Genomic DNA, 20,739 nt, shown 5'->3' with positions numbered 1-20,739 from the left:
TGACATGAGTGCTTCAGTGACAAGTGCTGAGGAACTTTTTTTTTTTTTTTAATAAACATCTCATCCAAAAGATGATGCCATCAATAGCAGCCCAAAGTGTGTTCTGGGGGCTCTCAGCATCACACAGCATGGAGATGGCTACCATGGCCTCAGTCAGGAGGAATGAGCTTTATAGGTGAAAGGACAATTCATTCTTCATGGCCCACTCTGCCCCTGGCGTCCCTGCTGAGACAGGCAATAAGAGGGTGTGATTGCTATGATTTTTTTTTTTAATGATCAGAACACCTGTACTGCACTGACAGCCAGTCCACTGGCCACAGAATAGACCCAGCAACTCACTTCACACAGGCTTCTCAACTGATTTAGATGGGAGCAACTTTTGGTCACTACCATTCTGAATACATTTGAACTAGTGACCTAGAAATGGAAGCCTATAGCCCAAGTTTTAATTAAGAACAAAAGAACGGCCATTCTGGGTCAGACCAATGGTCCATCTAGCCCAATATCCTGTCTTCTGACAGTGGCCAACACCAGGTGCTTCAGAGTGAACAGAACAGGCAATCATCAAGTGATCCATCCCCTGTCACCCAATCCCAGCTTCTGGCAAACAGAAGCTAGGAACACTTCAGATCATGGTTTTGCATCCCTGATCATCCTGGCTAATAAGCCATTGTGTGAAGAAATAATTCCTTTTGTTTGTTTTAAACCTGCTGCTTATTAATTTCATTGGATGACCCCTAGTTCTTGTGTTATGAGTAAATAAAACTTCATTATTTACTTTCTCCACACCAGTCATGATTTTATAGACCACTATCATATCTCCCCTCAGTCATCTCTTTTCCAAAGTGAAAAGTCCCAGTCTTATTAATCCCTCCTCATATGGAAGCTGTTCCATACCCCTAATCATTTTTGTTGCCTTTTTTGTACCTTTCCCAATTCCAATGTATCTTTTTTAAGATGGGGTAACCCCATCTGCATGCAGTATTCAAGATGTGGATGTACCATGGATTTATATAGTGGCATTATGATATTTTGGGTCTTATTCTCTATCCCTTTCCTAATGAATCCCAACATTCTATTAGCTTTTTTGACTGCCACTGCACATTGAGTGGATGTTTTCAGAAAACTATCCACAGTGACTCCAAGATCTCTTTCTTGAGTGGTAACAGCTAATTTAGACCCCATCATTTTATATGTATAGTTGGGATTATGTTTTCCAATGTGCATTACTTTGCATTTATCAACATGGAATTTCATCTGCCATTTTGATGCCCAGTCATCCAGTTTTGTGAGATCCCTTTGTTTCTCTTAGCAATCTGCCTGGGACTTAACCTTCTTGAGTAGTTTTGTATCATCTGCAGATTTTGCCACCTCACTGCTTACCCCTTTTTTCCAGATAATTTATGAGTATGTTGAACAGTACTGGTCCCACTACAGACCTCTGGGGAACCCCGCTAGTTACCTCACTCCATTCTGAAAACTGATAATTTATTCCTACCCTTTGTTTCCTATCTTTTAATCAGTTGTCGATCCCTAAGAGGGCCTTCCCTCTTACCCCATGACAGCTTACTTTGCTAAAGAGCCTTTGGTGAGGGACCCTGTCAAAGACTTTCTGAAAATCTCAAGTACACTATATCCACTGGATCGTCCTTGTCCACATGCTTCTTGACCCTCTCAAAGAATTCTAGTAGATTGGTGAGGCATGATTTCCCTTTACAAAATCCATATTGACTCTTCCACAACAAATTGTGCAATGGAATCCTAGAACAGCAGGTAAAACCCTCCCATCCTTACCTGGTTGTTGTTTTTATAAAACATTAGCCAGTAGGAGACTCCTAACATTGTGCTTTTATGGACTCCATTTTTCAAGTCTGTAGAGGAGAGCTTCTCTCCAAGTACAACATGGTACTGCACAGTGTCATTATCCTGGAATTCAAGATCAGTAGGAAGCAAAACATTCAGCCTATTATTGTTTCATAAACAGCTATTAGGTAGCTAGAGGTAAGTACAGTGTAGAAAGAACTGTAAGTCCACAAGTCTTAGGTATGTTCATAATCTGAAAACCAGCTCTAGAACTAAGTCCAACAACCCTGTAAAACTGGGTTTGTTCAAAAACCAAGAAAGGTGTTAGGAAGCCTTTCTAAGGGATTGGACAATTACCTGAATCATAAGCACTGTCCATGAGTTTGGAAATTTTGCTGGATCTGCCTACATACAAAGCTAATTTTAAATGTAAGGAGTCCAGATATTGAAAATGGCTAACACTATGTAGCAGTGGCCATTTTAAATATGGTCTGGCAAATTCCTTATATGGTGCTCCACCTGACTCCATTGTCAAGCACAGAGAACCCCTTCCTTTCACTCTCCTTCCTGCCATGCTTCCTAATGTCAGACATCTCCACCCACCGCCACTCCACCTACTCCCATGTGTCCTCTTCTTTCTGATGTGCTTCCCTGTCATTACCCTTGCTGATCCCAGAAAGCCCTCTCTCCTGCTGCAGCTGCTGGAGTCCAGAATCAAGCTCAGCAGGTGACGGTTAGAAGTATGGAAACATGACTTCTCCTGGCCATTCTATACATTAAAACAATTTTAGGCAGAATTCCTCATCAGGGACTCAGATCTAAAGTCTGATGGTATAATATGGCCCCCATAATTGATAACTACCACACGTAGTCAGACTGTAAACAAACAGTGATCTTACCAGTTGGGTGATGTTGGAAGAGTGGCAATATTCCCCAATTGAATTGTTTCCTGGGACAAAAATGGTATATTTTTCAGAGGACTCAATATTTCCAATCAACTGGTATTGCTAAAAGTTGCAAAACAGGGATATTAGTGAGTGAACTAGTTTTATTTAAAAGAGCACATGAGAGGTAAACAAGAAACCCAAAACAACCAAAAAAAAAGATTAAATATTATTATCAGTTAGGAAGGTGGAGGCATCAGGCAAGAACTCCAATAGAAATGCTTTAAAACTGGATGAGATGCAAGGCAATTTCCAGCAGAGTCATGGAAAACAGCAGCAATCCACCCTGCTGAGGTCTTGCTTGGCTGATGCTGGCCCAGCTTCTCAGATAAATGGGCCACTCTCATACTTACAGTGTGTATCTATAAGTCTCCTGCTTTAGCACCATCTCTAGTGCGTGTGTTATCATTCTGAGGTGTGGATATATGTGAACACGAGCACACACACACACACAGGCTTACAGATCCAGCTTTAATAAGTTGCTAAAATTTAAAGAAACGTCTACCATGCCTCCCAAAGAAACTAACCACTCCAAAGAGGCTTTATAGCTAAAACAGCAGTTTTCATTGGGTGTGTGTTATTCTATTTCTGTGAGGTCTGATCCCCCGTGGGAGTTATTCGTTCCTTTGGGCAGCTGGCTAGCCAGCTTTATAAATCTGACCTATTCCCAAAATATAGCCTGAGAGCACCACAAAAATCACCATGATTTTCCTAGGCAGTCCATGCAGGCTTAGTTCTAATCTTAGGCTGGTTCAGCGGCTTCATACTATCAAAAAAGCTTCCTCCACTTAATATTCAATAGAATCCAAACAATTGCTTACCAGTAACAACTCCTTGAACAGAGTAAATGCGGGGACCATATCGAGCTGTTGCTGCAGACCGGGGCGACTTGGTGGGATATCTCCTAAAGGTGGTAACAAAACCTGAGCGCAAGAAAGACAAAGATGAGCTTGATCACAGGTCAGAGACTGCTTGGGAAAAGCACACAGCAATCATGCCCCACAATGAAAATCATTACACATGGTTGCAGTTAGTGGGTCCTGCTCCCAGAATGGACAGGCCTTGACTCTTTCCTTGAAGAGTCAAGTATTGGACTTTTCTACACAGTTTGAGGGCAGTGCTTTAAATATTAAATGCTGCTGCACAAGCAGCATCTGGAATGAGCTCAGAATATCCAGCTCTACTTTTGTCTATATGCTTCTCTTGGATCCTATTTGAATCCCTCCATAGCTCCACAAACAACGGAAAACAAATATGTTACAGCAATATAACCTAGTATATCCAGACATTGTTCTTACTGATTTACCTTATTTAGGATATAAATAGTGCCATTAATAGCAGGAATGTCAGCTACTACAATGATTGCATTCTGAATCGTTATAGCCTGAAAAATAACAAGAGGGAAACATGAGAACATTGTAGGTCACTGAGTGGGGTGAAACAAAACAATCTGTGTCCAAGGCCCCCTGCAGCACCTTAGACTTATATGATACATCAGGAATTTAATGACATTGTCCTCACCAATGGGTACCCCATCACGGTACATCCCTAAATGTGTTGTTTAATTTGCTACCAATATACACACACATCAATTAAAAAGCCCTTACGCCGCTGCTGTTGGTTATCTCCCATCTGGTCCGTGGATTGAGAGTGGGTAACTCCTCACCCTTGTGCTCTTTAAGCTGCTCACTGGTGAAGGAACCTTGGAGAAAATGGGACCTGTAGGTGACAGGCACATGTAAAGAAGACTTGAGAGCACATTTTATAACATAGACCTCTGAAGTAGACTGTTTATCTTGGCTGCCGTCTGATCCTGTAGCTTGCTCTTCACAATCCTGGGCCTGGCCTCCTCTCAATATCCATGTCATTATGTGCATTAATCCCTTGGTATGGTGATGACAACTGACAACATGCAGCCCTCTATCACTCAAGCTAATCTGAAAATATAGCAGGTCACTCAGCTGCAAGAGATAACAAGCCTCAGGTGTTTCCAGGATTCGATATTTCTGCAACAGGATGTAGGTGCTATCTAAAGTTCATCTCTGCAGGGAGTTTAATCCAGATATTGAACCAGTGCTCATGTTAACTCATGTACTCTAGCTCCTCCTCTCCTGGTCCCTAAGCTCTCCACAACACAAAGTCCTTCAATGAGACATTTCAACTAGGAACGGCTGAAATGGCTTGAATACAATAAAAGCTAATGCAAACATGTGCACCAAACCCAAACCGCTGGCACTGAACTACACAGATACACCATGCAGCCCTGCTACTGCTATTCAGCCAGTGAGCTGTATTTGCAGCCATCGAGCAGCTGCTCTACACCTGGCTTTCATAGGCTTGTGTGGGCCTTCTCTGACCCTCGTGTAACTTGCCCATGCAAGGCCAGTTTACTCTAGCTTTGTAGGCCCCAGAAATTGGCTTATTGGGCAAAATGCTCTTTCCTTCTACCTCGTGCATAGGTGCAACCACATACAAAAGCTGACTGGGACCAGATATGAGGATGCATGAGCCCTGCCGCCACACTGAGGGGAGCATGGATAGGATGATGAACACTGGATGGACACAGCACAGCGGTTGCTGCGTGGTAAGGAAGGGACAGAGGAGCCCAGGACACAGGGCAGATGTTGCTCTGTTTTTCACTTAAGCTAGACAGCCTGATACTCTGGCTGAGGACTGAGTCAGGACTCCTCTCGTCCAGTTCTGCTAGGGTTGGTGTGAAGGGGATAGGGAGATTGAGCCCTGCTCAGTGGAAAGCAGAGGACTTGGTGGTCACTCCACACTTCCAGGCAATTGGCTGCAATAGTGAATCCCAGCAGCCAGAATTATAGGGGAGCACTAATGCACATTTCTCACCTGCACTTTTGAAAAGGAAGATGCCAGATTTCTCCCCTTCTCCATCATCGGGTTTGAGCTACCTTTGATCCCATCCAATTCTAGCTGCAGCAACTTCTGTGTACCATCATCTCCAGCACCAACTCAGCCAAGCTGCCTTTTCTCACAAGTTCAGTACTTTCTCCATCTCCCCTCTGCTTTAAAAACTCCTCCCATCTTCTGCCTGCTCCTCAATACCAGTCACAATTCTGACCTTAGCTCTCCATCCTGCTCACCAGCCCAACCAGTTCCATATTTCCCAGCCAGTATTCACACACCCTCCCCTATTTGATCCCACTAATCTTCCCTGGGCTCAACTCCAGATTTCTGTGGGTCACCACCTGCCTTCCCTCCCCAGAATATGTGGGTAAGTAAGAGAGCTGCAGACTTCATGCTCCTCTCACATCTTCTGCATGGGCAGATGTTCTGTGCAGAAAGAGCAGCATGCAGAGAGAATTCCCTGTTCCTTCTCCCACTGTGGGGCTGCTTCTGCATCATGGCTGGGAGAAACATCCTGCCTTTAATATGCAATTAATAAACCTTCATTGTATCTTCTAACCTCTGTTACGTTTGAATCATCCAATAAACACTTCACCAACTGGATGTTTCACCTCTGCTATGTTTTTACCCTGTGATGGCTTTCTTTCTACTGACACGGAGCCGATACAGAGAGAACGCCAGTCTCCAGACCTCAGTTAGGGCTGTTTTGAATGAAAGAGCATGGTAACAGTCCAACAATACCTGACTAAAAATGGCAGCGTGTAGGGCTTCAGCCAGAAATCTTTTTCAGCCTGGCTCAGGTTTTTGATGGCGGCTTCTGCAGGCACCAAAACAGTGACATTGACTCCTGCTGGGATGCTGAAAAGAGATTTCTGTCGTCCAGAGCAAGGGGATGCACAAATAAAACAAGTCAGTGCTACACCTACAGCACAGTACAAACCTTTATCACTATGATCCCACTCCCACTGCATGTAAGATAACTGTGTGGGACTAAAGCTTAAATTCAGCTGTACCCAGAGCTGTGGTGGTGGTTGGGAAATTAGTTCTGGTGGGAGTCAGCAAATGCCATGGAAAATTTTTCCACAGCAGTCCAACCTTAATTTGCTGGATGCTGAACGTAGGAAATCTGCAACTTCAAGGAACAAACCCCCAGAACAGGTGCTGCTGAAGGAGAAAGTTCTTAATATTTTTTATATTGCCAGTGCCAAAGGTCACTTTATTCAAAAAAGGTTCTAAGAACCTTGCAAATAGGAGCACATTCACTTGAGTCAGCAAATCCCTTCGAACACCCAAGGCCAGATTTGGACTAAGGACCAAATATGATCTGGCAAATGCAGGTGTAACTGATGGAATGGGTGTTGTGCCTGCTTGTAAATTTGGCCCCATATATTGGAGAACATTTTCAGTGGCCAGCTCCATTCCATGAAGTGCTTACCACCCTGTTCCAGTGGGAACAGGAAGATAGTAACAAGAAAGGGAAAGAAAAAGCTACCTGAATTTTTAACTTTACTCTTACTTTTGAAGGGTGGCTATATGTATATTACTCCCACTAGTTTTTCATCTGTTTGTTTTTCACCCAAAGCAGTCAGCTGCTTTACAACAGCCATGAGTTAGCAGCAATATATGGTATGAAGGTCAAATATGTGATGGTCTCCGTCTTTTCCAGAGAGACACACATGGTCCCCAAAACACGCCATACGAGCCAATGGGTCCACAGTTACAGTCTCTAGAGCAGCTGTCTCAGTGCACACAGTTGGCCATGTGACTCACCACTCAAATGTATGCAATAAAATCCTGCTGAGAACTTAAGAGAGTACATGCCTGGTCCTCACTGACCTTTCAGATGGTGCTATTAAAAACACAGCTAAATGCAATCAATCACTCCATTTAGAACAATCTATAAAACTGTCAACTAATTTGAAACTCTAAAATGCACAGTAATTTTAAAAAACCCACCATTTCCAGGGCTGAAGGTGGGGATTTTTTGTTTAATGTACCAAGCATTAGCAAAGTTCATCTCGATTTGCCCTTTTTTTTTTAATAACACACGCAAAGGAAAATTGGCTCTTAACAGCAAATTTAAAAACAGCATCTTTGATCTTTGCTTTTGGCTTTTTTTTTTTTTAAACCACACAATTTATATTTTACAAAAACACTTGTAATTGCTTCAGGCAGCATTTTTTACCTTAATCCACTCATAGAAGCCTGCAAAGTGGGAATTCCTGGCCAGCTCCTTCCAAAAGAGAAAGCAACACCAAAATTAGTACAAGTATAGAGTTTGTAGGGAGGGATGAAGCAGGGGGAGGGAAAGGTGGTCTTGTGGTCCTTGTTATTTAAAAAAAACGGCAGAATCCTGTGGTAGCTTATAGATTAACAGACGTATTGGAGCATGAGCTTTCGCGGGTGAATATCCGACGAAATGGGTATTCACCCACGAAAGCTCATGCTCCAATACGTCTGTTGGTCTATAAGGTGCCACAGGACTCTTTGCCACTTTTACAGATCCAGACTAACACAGCTACCCCTCTGATACTTGTTATTTCAAGTCTGCTTCAAACATAGCAAACTCAGCTGAGTGAAGTGCTTACTGCCTGTCTACGCAGAACTTTCAGAAGCCATGTGTCACTCACAAAGGTGTGTTCCGAAGTCAGAGAGCTGGATCTAAACTCTTGATTTTTTTTTAAAACTTGCAATACTTTGCCAATTGTATCTAATTTCAAGCTTAAGGTGATTAATTCCTTGACAACCTTTGCCTTTTTTAACTACTCAGATGAGGCACAGAGTTCAGAACCAGACTTGAATCAGAACTTCCCCAACGTTCAAGTCAGATTTCAGGCTCCTCTCTAATGAATGAAGAATGCATATGAGCTCTGCAATATCATACACCTAGGACACAAGTCAGAAATTGTTGTTGGTAGCTTACATTATAACTTGGGCCTACATACTAATGTTCTATCCAGGGAGAGAGGGAAATACCTCAGATTGCCAGGAAGACTATGGTAAGAAGAGTCAGATCAGGTACTCTAGAGAGGGAAGCATAGGCAGAGACCCTGTGAAACCATGAATTCTCAGGCCTCCCCTTGCAGGAGAGAGGGAAAGTATGTTCTCTGTGTAGATTTGTCCCCTTTTCAATTGCTGTCTGACTTTTCACTTTGTATGTAAGTGTATGGGGAACCCGGCCTAACCAGCATCAACCAACCTGGGTCAGGGCCGCCCAGAGGGGGGGGCAAAGGGGGCAATTTGCCCCGGGCCCCGGGCTCTGCAGGGGCCCCCAAAAGAACAGCGGGGGCTCCCGCCTCCGCCCCTCTCCTGGAGCCTCAGCGCATCAAGCGCCGAGTCTCCGGCCGAGCCCCTGAGCCCCGCCCCGCTCAGAGCCGCGTGGGGAGGGGGCGGGGCTGGGAGCTCCGGGCTGAGCTCAGCTCCCTCCGCTCGGCGTGGAGCTCCCAGCCCCGCCCCCTCCCCACGCGGCTCTGAGCGGGGCGGGGCTCAGGCCCCGCCGGCCGCACGCTGCGGCTGTTCCGGCGAGGCGCTGAGACTCCGGGTGAGGAGGGAGCCGGGGGTAAGAGGCTGGGGCCGGGGCGGGGCGGGGGGAAGCGGGACCCGCCGCCGAAGCGCAGCCTGGCGGCGGGGGCCCCTTCCGCCCGGGACCCGCCGCGAAGTGCCCGAAGACCCGCGGCGGGACCCACCCGCCGAATTACCGCCGAAGACCGGGCTGCACTTCAGTGGCGGGTCCCGCTTCGGCGGTAATTCGGCGGCGAGGGGCTCCCGCCGCGGGTCTTCGGGGCACTTCGGCGGCGGGTCCCGGAACGGAAGGGCCCCCCGCCGCCGAAGACCCCGGGCCCCCGGAATCCTCTGGGCGGCCCTGACCTGGGTTCCTGGGAACAGTAACCATTTTGATGGAAAAGCAGAGGGTGGTGTGCTAGTTGGTATCCTACAGCAATATTCTTCAGTAAATCAAGAGAACTGTCACTACATCTTGAACAACAACAATACAGTAGAGATAAACTATTCCCCCCTTCTCTTTCCTCTAATCTAATTCATGGGACACAACACAAAGAGACTTATCGATTTTTTTCAAGGTGATGCAGAAGTTTCAAACTGGACAGTTCAACATATCAGTCAGGATGGAAAATTGGCAGAGGACTGATAGCGTTACTGAGGCATACACTGACATAGGCTTTGTTTATTTTGTTTTTGAATGAAGTACTTTATATATTCTTCAAGAAGCAGCAACTGTTAGTAAAATTATGTACATTTAACCTCTGATATTCAAGTCCAGAATCAACATGTATCATTGGTACGTACATAAATTGCCTAGGGAGGTTGTGGAATCTCCATCATTGGAGATTTTTAAGAGCAAGTTAGACAAACACCTGTCAGGAATGGTCTAGATAATACTTTGTCCTGCCAGGACTGGACTAGATGACCTCTGTGACATTATGAGTATAATATAATGTCTCATTGAAAGGTGACACAGGGCCAGAAAGAGTTAATTAACTCAGACTGACATGACCCATGGCCAAACTTTAAAGACTTGTTAGGAAGATATGTAAATGAATAGAGCTTTGAAATGCAAGCCTGCATTGTTAGAGATAGAAGGGTAGCTGTTTGCTCAGGTCTTATAATGTAAGAAAACAAGTTTTGTCTCTTACTATGGCTTTGATTCAAAGATCAAAAAAGGAGTAGTAACATTTAGGAAGACACTTGAGTGAAATAGTATTATTGTGTACATGTCTCTTTGAAGGTTGTGGTAACCTGTATCTGAACTGTTTAACGGATAAATTACCCTATGCTAATTGCCATGATGTTTGGGAGACTGAAAGTTAAGTCTATTGTTTTCTCAGACCAACAGGCTGAAACCCTGGGCATGATCCTTCTTCATCTCAGATCTGCTTTGGGTTTCAAGAAGGGGAAACCCTAAGCCATAAGAATTGAAATCCCAGCCACTGACTGGAGTCACCTTGAATATGGACATTGGACTATAACCAATGGACTATTTCTAGAAGAACTTTTGGCAACTACAAACTCACCATCTCTGCTATGTATCTGGACCTCCAGAAATTGAACTCAAGTCTGTATGTATATTGATCTTTCAACCAACTCTCTCTTTTCTTTTTTAATAAATTTTAGTTTACTTAATAAGAATTGGCTATAAGTGTGTATTTTGGGTAAGTTATCATTTGACCTGGGTCTGGGCCTTGGTCCTTTGGGATCGGGAGAACGTTTTTTCTTTTACTGGGGTATCGGTTTTCATAACCAGTCATCCCCATAAGGAGCGGTGCTGGTGGCGATACTGGGAAACTGGAGTGTCTAAGGAAATTGCTTGTGTGACTTATGGTTAGCAGTGGGGTAAAACTAAAGTCCTCTCTGTTTGGCTGGTTTGGTGTGCCTTAATAATAAAGGACACCCAGCTTTGAGCTGTAACTGCCCTGCTCTAAACAATTTGTCCTGTATTGATACTCTCAGTTGTATCCTACCAAAGGCAGCATCGTTACACCTCTCGAGGTCCCTTCCAGTCCTATGATTCAAACGAGCAGCTGTCATCACCTGCAGATTTTAGCATGAGCTGGTTCAGCTACTGCAAGAAAAACCCTTTTTTCTTTGAATTAAAAGAGAATAATGTTCATTTTCTCCCTACCTTTAATACATCTCCATAACACGTAAGTCCATCTCCCATGTAACCCGGAGCGCAAGCACAGGACCGGTCCCCTCCTCCAAGAGACTCGCACACAGCCTGTGAGGACAAGAAAACGAAGGATTACTGTGTAATAAAACAGATGGAGCACTGCTCAGTGTTAGCCACTCAGGAACCCTGTGGGGACTGATCTCCAGTCTCCCAAATTGCAAGATAGGGCCTTAACTACAATGCCATCCTTCCTTTCATGGTCCCTTAGGCTGAAATAGTGTATTCTCACTGTACACCTAAGAAACCCAGCCCCCCCCCCCCACACACACACACCTTGTAGCACAGCCTTGTAAAACATGGGAGTGTGAGCAAACAAGATAAACTAATGACCACAAAGCTTTTATGCTTTGTCACATGTAGATTTGATTACTGCACAACAAAGGAAGACATATTGGGCCAGATTATCAGTGGGGGTATATCAACATAGCTCCATTGCAGTCAGTAGCGCTACACCGAAATACATCCACTGAGGATCAGGCCCAACATTCTTTCCCATGAAGGATTTTGGAGAATTTGCTAGCTACTCACCAAATCATGGCAACCACCATTGTCCAGCTTGCAAGGATTAATGGATTCACAGTTATAGCCATCACCAGCATAGCCACTCTTGCACATACACTTGCTCTGAAAGTAGAAGAGAGAGGGAGGAGCTTCACTATGGACCTACCCAACAGCACAACTAATGCTGTCCCTCTTTCAATGAGTCTGGGTCAAGATCTACTTTTCAGTTAATTTTTAAAATGATTTTCTTCTCAGTGTTGTTAACAGTCCCTGGAAAGTCCGAAACGGAAATATTTCTTTACTAGGAGTTTCCCTCTGTTACAGTGCACACGCTGGTTTGTTATTGTAGGGTTGCTCATAAATATAAAGCACTCCGGCATGCACTAGTCTGTTATTGTAGGGTCTCTCAGGGTGACACACTGTACCTCAAAGTATCACCTGTAACCCCCATATTCATCATTGGTATATGGTGGTGGCATTTCATACAAAGCATGCCTTGCAAGGTATCATATGAAAGGTCACGATCTGCTGAAATTCACTATTCTGTCAAAATGTGTGCATCATCATTGTATATGAAGTGATGAAATTTTGCTGTATGGTTGTTATTGAAATATGCTGCGAGTTTGGGAGATGCCCACTGCTAGCTCTCCAGTGACAACAAAGGTGGTGACCCACATCCAAACATACATTAAGCGACCATTAAGAGACATTGACCAGCAGGGGAATTGCAAAGAGGAGATTTACAATTCTGAGAGAGAGAGAGTTGCGCAAACACCACACAATGAGGATTTCTCAACTCTATGACTCAGTTGCACAAGCACCACACAACAGCGGATTGCTCAACTCTGACTCAGCAAGGCCTACCAGGACATGTCTGGACCAGAATCTTTCTTGGGACATGAATTGAGAGTAGAAAATAAGGGACCGTGGCATCATGAGAACATCTCTCTCCTCCCCCACCTACACTGAAGGCAACAAGAACACTGGGAAGACAAAGATTTTGAACTGAGGAGACTGGTCCCAGGCTGACAAGGAAATTCAGCCTGTGTATTAAGAACTGTAACTTACCTGCAACATCCAGTGCAGTGAGAAAAGCTGTCTCATTCAACTCTTGCTTAGTTTGATAAAATTTGGAATTTAGACTGTGATTTTACTTTTATTTCATAGGTAACCACCTTTGTCCTGTATGTCTACCACTAATACTCACTTAAAATCTATCTTTCTGTAGTTACTGAACTTATTTTAATGGTTTAGTTTTACCAGTGAGTTTGCCTAAAGTGCTTGGGGAATCTGCTCAGAATACAAAGACTGGTACATATCCCCCATCCTTTGACGAAATGGTGAACTAATTAATGAGCTTGCATTTTTCAAGTTAAGATCTTGAGCAGATAAGATCTTGAGCAGTGTAACTGATGATATATTTCTGGGGTGCAAGGCTGGGGACTTGGGAGATTTGCTGGTGATTCCTTATGGATACTTCATGAGTGGCTTAGAGAGCGTTCATGCAATTTAGATGGGTGTGTCTCTGTATGCTGGTGGCTGAGTGATCACAGCATCTAGAGGGGTTTGCTGTTTGTCACTAGTGAAGCATTGTGAGAGACAGCCCAGGCTGGAAAGTTAAGGGAGTACAGCAGTCCCACAGTTCCAGACTGGACCCCGGGGATCTTATCAGACTCAGGAATGCTGATTTACTAACTCTTGTTTTAATGAAAAAGAAATTAAAAGACTACCATGGATTTTTCAAACAGATGAGAGAAAAATATAGGCCAAACTATGGGCCTTCCTACCTTGAAGATGGCTAGAGAGACAGGAATTTGCCCAAATGGATGGCCACTTTAACTGCTGTAGCTATTTGATGTATTTATTATATATTTTAACACTCCCCAAACCTACCTCCACATATCAGTTGTCTGAAACCAGAAATTACAGGACACAAGAATCCAGAACTCCCTGTGGCAGGAAAGTCCAACAGCCCATGAAGCTGTGCTTCTGGCAGTGGCCTACACCTGATGCTTCAGGAGAATGAGCTACCCCCATGATTCCCTTGACTAGCTGTGCAATGCTGTGTATGGGGAAGGATGGCTAGAGTGGTGTCTGTGGGAAGCGCGTTAAATAAAAAAATAGTTATTAAACGTAGTACTTGCTATTCAAAGAATTCTCAGCTTTTTATTGGTTACTAGTATTTCATTGAATCATACTGTATAAGGACTAAATTTTGCTGATTTAATGGAAGCCAATTTCTTTCAGACACACCAGTCGAGTAGGCCTTGCTGCTGACATTCCTGGAGCAACAAGAATTGCTGCTCCTAGGAATTTCAGACTGCTACAGTGTGGTGTACATAGCAAGTGTCCATAAATCTCAGCGATGGACCAGTTAGTGCTGAACTTACCTGTCCAGGTCCAACAAAGCTGCAGTCTGCATTCATGTGGCAGTCCCCTCTTGTCTCCAGCACACAGTTATCTATAGCAACACAGGCTTTTCCATCCCCAGTCCAGCCCTTGTTACACTGACAGGTAGCAGTACCAGGGCCTGCACTGGTACATATGGCCTGTGGGGGAGGGGAGAAAGGCAAATTAAACTTAAATGAAAACAAATTAAAATAAAACCATTGATGATGGGAAACCTTCCCAGGAAGTAATATAATGAACTGGCTAGTACACATGTTTAACAGTCTCCCCCAATTGGGTAGAATCAGAGATTCACCTTGAGCTCATGCAATAGGAGACGGGTTTTGGAGGAGGATGAGAATTTTATCCCTGCTGTTGCTGCAAAGTGCTGAGTACACCGTCTGTCTGTCTGTCTAGTGGTGGCTGAGCCACAGACAGAGGTTGAGGAGTCTGTTAAAGCCCTGGCTCAAGCAGTAGCGGTCACGTATTTAAGATCCAGAGGACCCAAGTTCAAACCTACTGCCAATGACCCAGCCCCAGGGCAGCATTACACCTACAGCTGCAAAATCACAGGAGGCTGCAGATGTGTAACAGCATCATCATAATATCCAGCTGTTATATAGCGCTATTCATCAGCAAATTACAAAAATAATAATAAACAGCCCCTGTAATAGGTGAATGGGTCTTGGAATACCTCTTCCACCTGCTCTGGTACCACCCAATTACCCATGGACAATAGCAGACTGGTTCCCAAAACAGGGTACAATAAACTTGGTTTCCAAAATAATACTGATTATAAACCAACTGGAAGAGAGGCAGAAAGACTTAGCATAGTTTCGGAAAAAACCTCTTTATCCGTTGCAATTCCTCCCGCAACTCTCCAGTTTCACTCCTACGCTTCACCACCCTAACGTTTAACCAGGGACAAATCTCAGAAGTGTGGGTAGGGTGACCAGATGTCCCGATTTTATAGGGACAGTCCTGATATTTGGGGCTTTTTCTTATATAGACTCCTATTACCCCCTCCCCCACCCGATTTTTCACACTTGCTATCTGGTCACCCTAAGTGTGGGTTTCTATCTAGATATTTAGATAGTCCCCATCAATGCAGTATCTGAACACCTTCGAATGAACAATTAAACAGATTCTTGCTCAAACCATCCAGATCTTTAGTTTTGCAAAATTGGGTTGTGAATTTTATGAGAACAGGTGCTCTTGTTAGATTTCATGCACTTCCCATTGCCAGCTAGGCTGCAAATGATGCAGGAGGAACACCCTCATGATGTTATGGCTTTTCCACTTCTGGCTTCTTTTAGATCTGTGGAATGCAGACTTTTCAACCTCTCCAAAAGACTCAGATTTAGTGGGTGGGCTGGTCTGTTTTTATTGTCTTCATACACTAGGTCTTGCATAAAACTTGGGATGGATTCTCTGGGACCTGTCTCTAATTGTTCCAAAGTGGCGGGGGGGGGGGCAGAAACACTTCCCTGGAGAAATCCTATAGATTTGTACTAATAGGGATGAAACCAAAAGGGTTTTATAGACAATTACTCTAAATTACATAGGATTTTATAGAGAATGAGACCCTTTCTATAGCTGTTCTGAGCCATCCTATAGAATTCTATACCAGGGACATTAGTCACTATTGAATTAAATAGGATTTTTCCATAAGGGAGAGGAAGATCTCTCCAGAACATTCCAGCCTGACACAGTCAAAAGAGCTCATAGGTAACAAATCAAAGATCTGAGGCAGCTGGCCCTTCTTAAAGAGACCCATCCTTCATTTGCCCCACTCCCATCTGCTTTCCCTTTATATGACCTAGATGCATTCCTCACACTGAAGTTTAAAAAACATGATTATGCTTTGCTCTACTGTAGCACTGTCCATCCACAGGCATCAGTGTGCTTTACAAACATTAATTCATTATGCCTCACATCAGCACTGGGAGGTAAGTGTTGTTTAATCCCATATTACAGAAGGAGAAACTGAGGCTAAGCAGGTCAAATAATGTGTCCTTGGCCACACAAGTCAGTGGCAGATCTGGGAACAGATCTACTGAATCCTGGAGCCCTGTTCTCGACAGTAACTAATATTTCTCCCGTGTTACCCACTCACATTTTCTGAACAGCCTCCTCGTTCCGGCTTCCTACAAAGATCAATGGGCAGGCAGGAAAATCCATCCCCTTCATAGCCATCAGTACAGATGCACCTTAAAAACCAAGCACAAAAAGACGTGAATTCCCAAGCACAGAACAGCAGCGAGGCAGAGGGTGTCTGCTAGCACTGCTCCATTAAAATTCAGCAACGAGCATGGGCAGGATTGCACATCTTTAACACGGTGAGGACATTCTTTGATGCTGTGATTTCCTGTGGCGTAGATGTCTATGTGACATACACAACCATGTACTCACCAATGCACAGAGCTGGCTACACCCATTTATATTACTGAAGCCCCACTGTGCCAGATGCTGTACAAACACACACAGCGACACAGCCCTGGCCCCAGCGTACCCCGGCCCCTACTATGTACATAATAACCTGGCTGTGTTGTTGAGACTGCAGACTGCGTTCCGGTGACAATACTGAGATGCAGTCGGGCCACAGTTCTGAGAAGTCTTGTCACAGAATTCCCCTGTATAGCCATCCTTACATGAACGGGACTGGCACTTTCCCTTGCTGCCTGGCCTGTTATCACAAATTCCATGGATGCAACCGCAATCTGTCAAACGCATGGAGAAGAATCAGTTGCCTGGTCAGTTGGCAAACTCCTGCAGAGAGAGCACCTTTTAGATTTTCAAATTTCTCTTGCAGTCTCTTCTCAAACCAAATGATTGTCAGATTAGTTCTCAATTCTTAGAAGTCACCTGGGAGATATTTCTGCTTTTCCTGAAAACATGCCTAATTGAGCAGATCCTCATCTGGCATAAGTCAATGTAGCTCCATTGATTTCAAGGCAGTCACTAATTTACATCAACCAAGGATGTGGCAAAATGTTCTCATCATTATGAGTAAAGGGCTGGGGAAGAGGGGAGCTAATGGAAATGGACATTCAAAGCCATCAGAGTTACACCCTATCTGGGGCTGGTAAGCAAGGATGACAGCATTTTATCTTCAGTCATTGGACTCCAGGCCCTCAGAGCACTTAGAGATGGGAAAGATTTATTGGGTCATTCCCCCCTGACAGAGATGGATTCAAACACCTTCAAAACACTGCTGGGGGGATTCCAAAATCTGGATCTGAATTTTTCAGTTGAGCCCATCTCCATCTGCCAGACATTGATCCGTGCTTTGTCTACTCCAGCATGAAATGACCCAAATGAAGGGCCTAACTTGTGAAACTAGTCCATAGAGCTCCCTGCTAGGAAAGGGTCCATGCCTACATTCCCCTGCCCACTTTGCTCAGTTTACTGCCTTGCATTTCCTGTTACCCATCAGGGTTGCTTTCTTGAGGAATTACAGACCTTCATCACAGTTCTCCCCGTGCTTGTTTGGGTTTGAGCAGATGTGGCAGGCTATTCCTTTGAAACCCTCAAAGCAGAGACAGTTGCCATTCCCTTGCATTCCATCACTACACTGGAAGAAAAGCAAAAAGAAAACTGACGTGAACAAGGTGGAGGGAAAATATACCTGACAGAGACATTAATGTCTAGTAAGGGAAACCTCGCAGGTTCCAGAAAAGCATGGAGGATTGTAAACCATTTTAGAAGCAAGAAAAAAAAAACCACACAGACTAACATGGTCCTGGTGACCAGAAGCAAAGAAGCTGAACATTAAAATGGTAGTTAAATTGAGATAGCAGCTGAAAGTTCAGATGTTTATTCAGATCTCTTGGGACTGCAGAACTGGGCTGGAAATGTCATGTGAACACACACACGACTTTTTGGAGCTTCTGCTTTTGGTCCCAGCTGCAGGCAGGAAGCACATGCAAAGTGGAAGAGAAAAACAGACCAAATTTTTTCAAATATCAGAAAAGATTCAGCTCAAGTTTTGGATGAAGTTTCAAGTCTGCTTCTACTTTACGTAAACCGGGTGACCTGTGTCCAGTGGGAATAAGATGAGTGTGTAGTGATGACGTGAGTTATTTCCCGTACATTCAGAATAAAAACAAAAAATGTTGGTAGTGGTAACAGAAAATACTGCATAGTAGTCAGTTCCAACAGAGCTAGTGCCAAACCAAATGCCTTGTAATATTTTGTATTTGAGTCCCAGAGTTACACACTGACAAATACCATTTGGAATTGCAGCACATGAGCACACATTGTTCTTCCCATGGGTTTGGCTCTGAGGGTTATTTTGTTCAGAAGGATCAGCCCTGAATATATATTAATCCATAGCCTTGATCGAGTCTTCTTCCACAAGAGAGAAAAAGTTATCCCTGTTATTGTATGTCACACTGTGATATCTGTTATGCATCCAGATTTACACTGTTATTGTGAAAAAAGACGCTCAATGAATAAAACATTATAGTGAGATTTGAAAGCACAACAGCCTGGAAATGTTAAGTTTAGTTCCGACAGCAGCCATAACTTGCCTTGCAAATACAACATGTAGTACTTCACTTCTGTGCAGGGCATTAACAACTTGTATACAGTCATATATGCATGTAATGTGAGTTAGTTATGAGTGGCAGCTATTGGACTAGGGTGACCAGATGAGAGGAAGAAAATATCGGGATACATTTGGGGCGGGGGGTCCACCGGCAGAGAAAAAAAAAGGAGTACCGCAAAATATCCGGACAGATTGCGTCCCGACCAAACATCGGTCAGGACGCGAGACAAACACCTCAATTTCGGGACATCTGGTCACCCTATATTGGACACATTTTGCTCCGAGTTACAATGGTATAAATCCTAGAAGAGGCATTAATCTCAGTACAAGACATTTTGGTGTGCGTAGCTATGATTTTGTTTTCTATCTTCAGGAGACAAAAAGAAATGCCTTGCTCCCCATCTGTAAGATTGTCTGTCTTTAATTTTCTCACAAACCTGCTCCCTGGCCAGACAGGCAGACTTCTCACATTTAAAGGTGTAGTATACAGAAATCAATAACTATGTACAGCACAGACACTGTCCTTACTTTCTCTAGACTGTAAATGATGCCTCTTGTCAGAAGAGAAAGAGGCAGAGAAAGAAAGAAGCAAAGACAAGGTATCTCCACCCTTTAAGATGGACAGCAAGAGTAACAGAATTAAGATTATGTCTTTCCCATCCTTTGTCTATATCCAAGCTTTGTGTGTTCTGTTTCTTTGGCCTTTGCAAAGTTGAGCACAAGACACTGATAATTTCCATGTTTGGTGCAAAGAGTGTGAATTCCTGGTAAACACTGCCAATTGGATGCACATAACCAAACTCCCCAGCTTCCCACTAGGAGTTTGAAAAAGCTAGTATAATCCAACCATGGGTCCAACATAGTGGGTTCTGGTGCACTTACATTCCCTCTGCCATAGCATGGATTGGAGAATCCACCAGGGCATGGCATGCAGTCAAGACCAAAGAATCCTTTGCAACACCCAGGTTTCTGAAAAAGACGTAACATTGGTACACCGTGTGGAGAAGCTTAATGTTATAAACACCATACAACACGTATATGGTCTGAACTCAGATCTTTTTCTCTTGTTCCTCTCAGTGCTCAGACTAAGAGTTTGCCATTCTCCATTTCCAAGTATTAAATTCAGCTCTTCCAGTGGCGGTGGATTAATCAAGAGGACTATTTGACCTGGATTCTGAACTATGCCTCCAATATCCCCCACACCTCGATTTCCCGCCCCCCCCCCAGCAATACCCTCTTACAATACCCAACCAGGTTTTTTTCCCCCCCACCCTAGCAAAACCTACTTCCCTCCCCTCCTGCCCATGAGCTGGATTTTGAGGCCTTGTGTTTTTGATTGTTCTGGGCCATGTCTGCCCTTTGTCCATCCTTGCCAAAAGCTGCATCATTTCACAAGGTCACACCATCAGTGTGACCCCCTGACGCTTGGCTCCCTGATGTCTGATCACTTGCAAGCACCATGACAGTTCTAGCCAGGATGAGGCTGTTTCCCAAAACACCTGATAAGGTTTCAACAACAGGATACGTGATCTGCAAGCTTAGCGTGCACTCTCTAACTGCACTGTTTCCTTTGAGACATGCATGGGGCTCTGTGACAGAAGTTAACACCATGCTCTCTGCTACGGTGTTTCCTCCACCACAGCCTGTCACATTCAAGGTGGCTCGTGTAGATTTAGCCATGCAGCTTCAATCAGCACTTAACCGGGGAGTCATGCAGATCAATCCTCACGTGTTTTGCTAAATATTTACCCCTAGGAGGGAACTTCCCCAGTTAGTGCAATCCACCCCCAGTCCAGTGACAGGACACAGGCTATAGATACACTTTGAGCAGGGGGTGTGATTCTCAGCTCAAGGAGACATACCCGCAGTAGATCTGATTGAGTTAGCATGCTAAAAATAGCATACCCACAGCAGCATGAGCAGTAGAAGCTAGATGCCCTAAATATGTATCTATGGCTTCAGCTAGGTGTGCACTGGGGGCAGCTAGCCCTTCCCAC

At 44.2% G+C, this 20,739-nt stretch overlaps 1 protein-coding gene across 3 annotated transcripts in view; it reads right to left on the bottom strand.

Moving 5' to 3' along the window:
* The window catches only part of STAB1 (stabilin 1), a 106,843-nt gene that overhangs the window by 45,898 nt on the left and 40,206 nt on the right, over nucleotides 1–20,739 (bottom strand). For all 3 annotated transcript variants that reach the window (XR_005582999.1, XM_039482225.1, XM_039482226.1), the window contains 14 exons: nucleotides 19,625–19,711; nucleotides 17,656–17,767; nucleotides 16,733–16,913; nucleotides 16,310–16,403; nucleotides 14,196–14,354; nucleotides 11,833–11,928; nucleotides 11,257–11,352; nucleotides 7,804–7,851; nucleotides 6,360–6,490; nucleotides 4,355–4,466; nucleotides 4,054–4,131; nucleotides 3,569–3,670; nucleotides 2,703–2,810; nucleotides 1,795–1,926 (listed from right to left, as the gene is read on the bottom strand). Coding sequence is in view for 2 of the 3 variants with exons in the window: in XM_039482225.1 (XP_039338159.1) it covers nucleotides 1,795–1,926; nucleotides 2,703–2,810; nucleotides 3,569–3,670; nucleotides 4,054–4,131; nucleotides 4,355–4,466; nucleotides 6,360–6,490; nucleotides 7,804–7,851; nucleotides 11,257–11,352; nucleotides 11,833–11,928; nucleotides 14,196–14,354; nucleotides 16,310–16,403; nucleotides 16,733–16,913; nucleotides 17,656–17,767; nucleotides 19,625–19,711 (1,536 nt within the window). In the remaining variant the exon portion in view is untranslated. The remainder of the gene's footprint in view (nucleotides 1–1,794; nucleotides 1,927–2,702; nucleotides 2,811–3,568; nucleotides 3,671–4,053; nucleotides 4,132–4,354; nucleotides 4,467–6,359; nucleotides 6,491–7,803; nucleotides 7,852–11,256; nucleotides 11,353–11,832; nucleotides 11,929–14,195; nucleotides 14,355–16,309; nucleotides 16,404–16,732; nucleotides 16,914–17,655; nucleotides 17,768–19,624; nucleotides 19,712–20,739) is intronic.

The sequence above is a fragment of the Mauremys reevesii genome, linkage group 7, assembly GCF_016161935.1.
Source record: "Mauremys reevesii isolate NIE-2019 linkage group 7, ASM1616193v1, whole genome shotgun sequence".
NCBI lineage: Eukaryota > Metazoa > Chordata > Testudines > Geoemydidae > Mauremys > Mauremys reevesii.
Note: the sequence above shows the minus strand (reverse complement) of the source record. Positions and strands in the feature narration are given on the sequence as shown.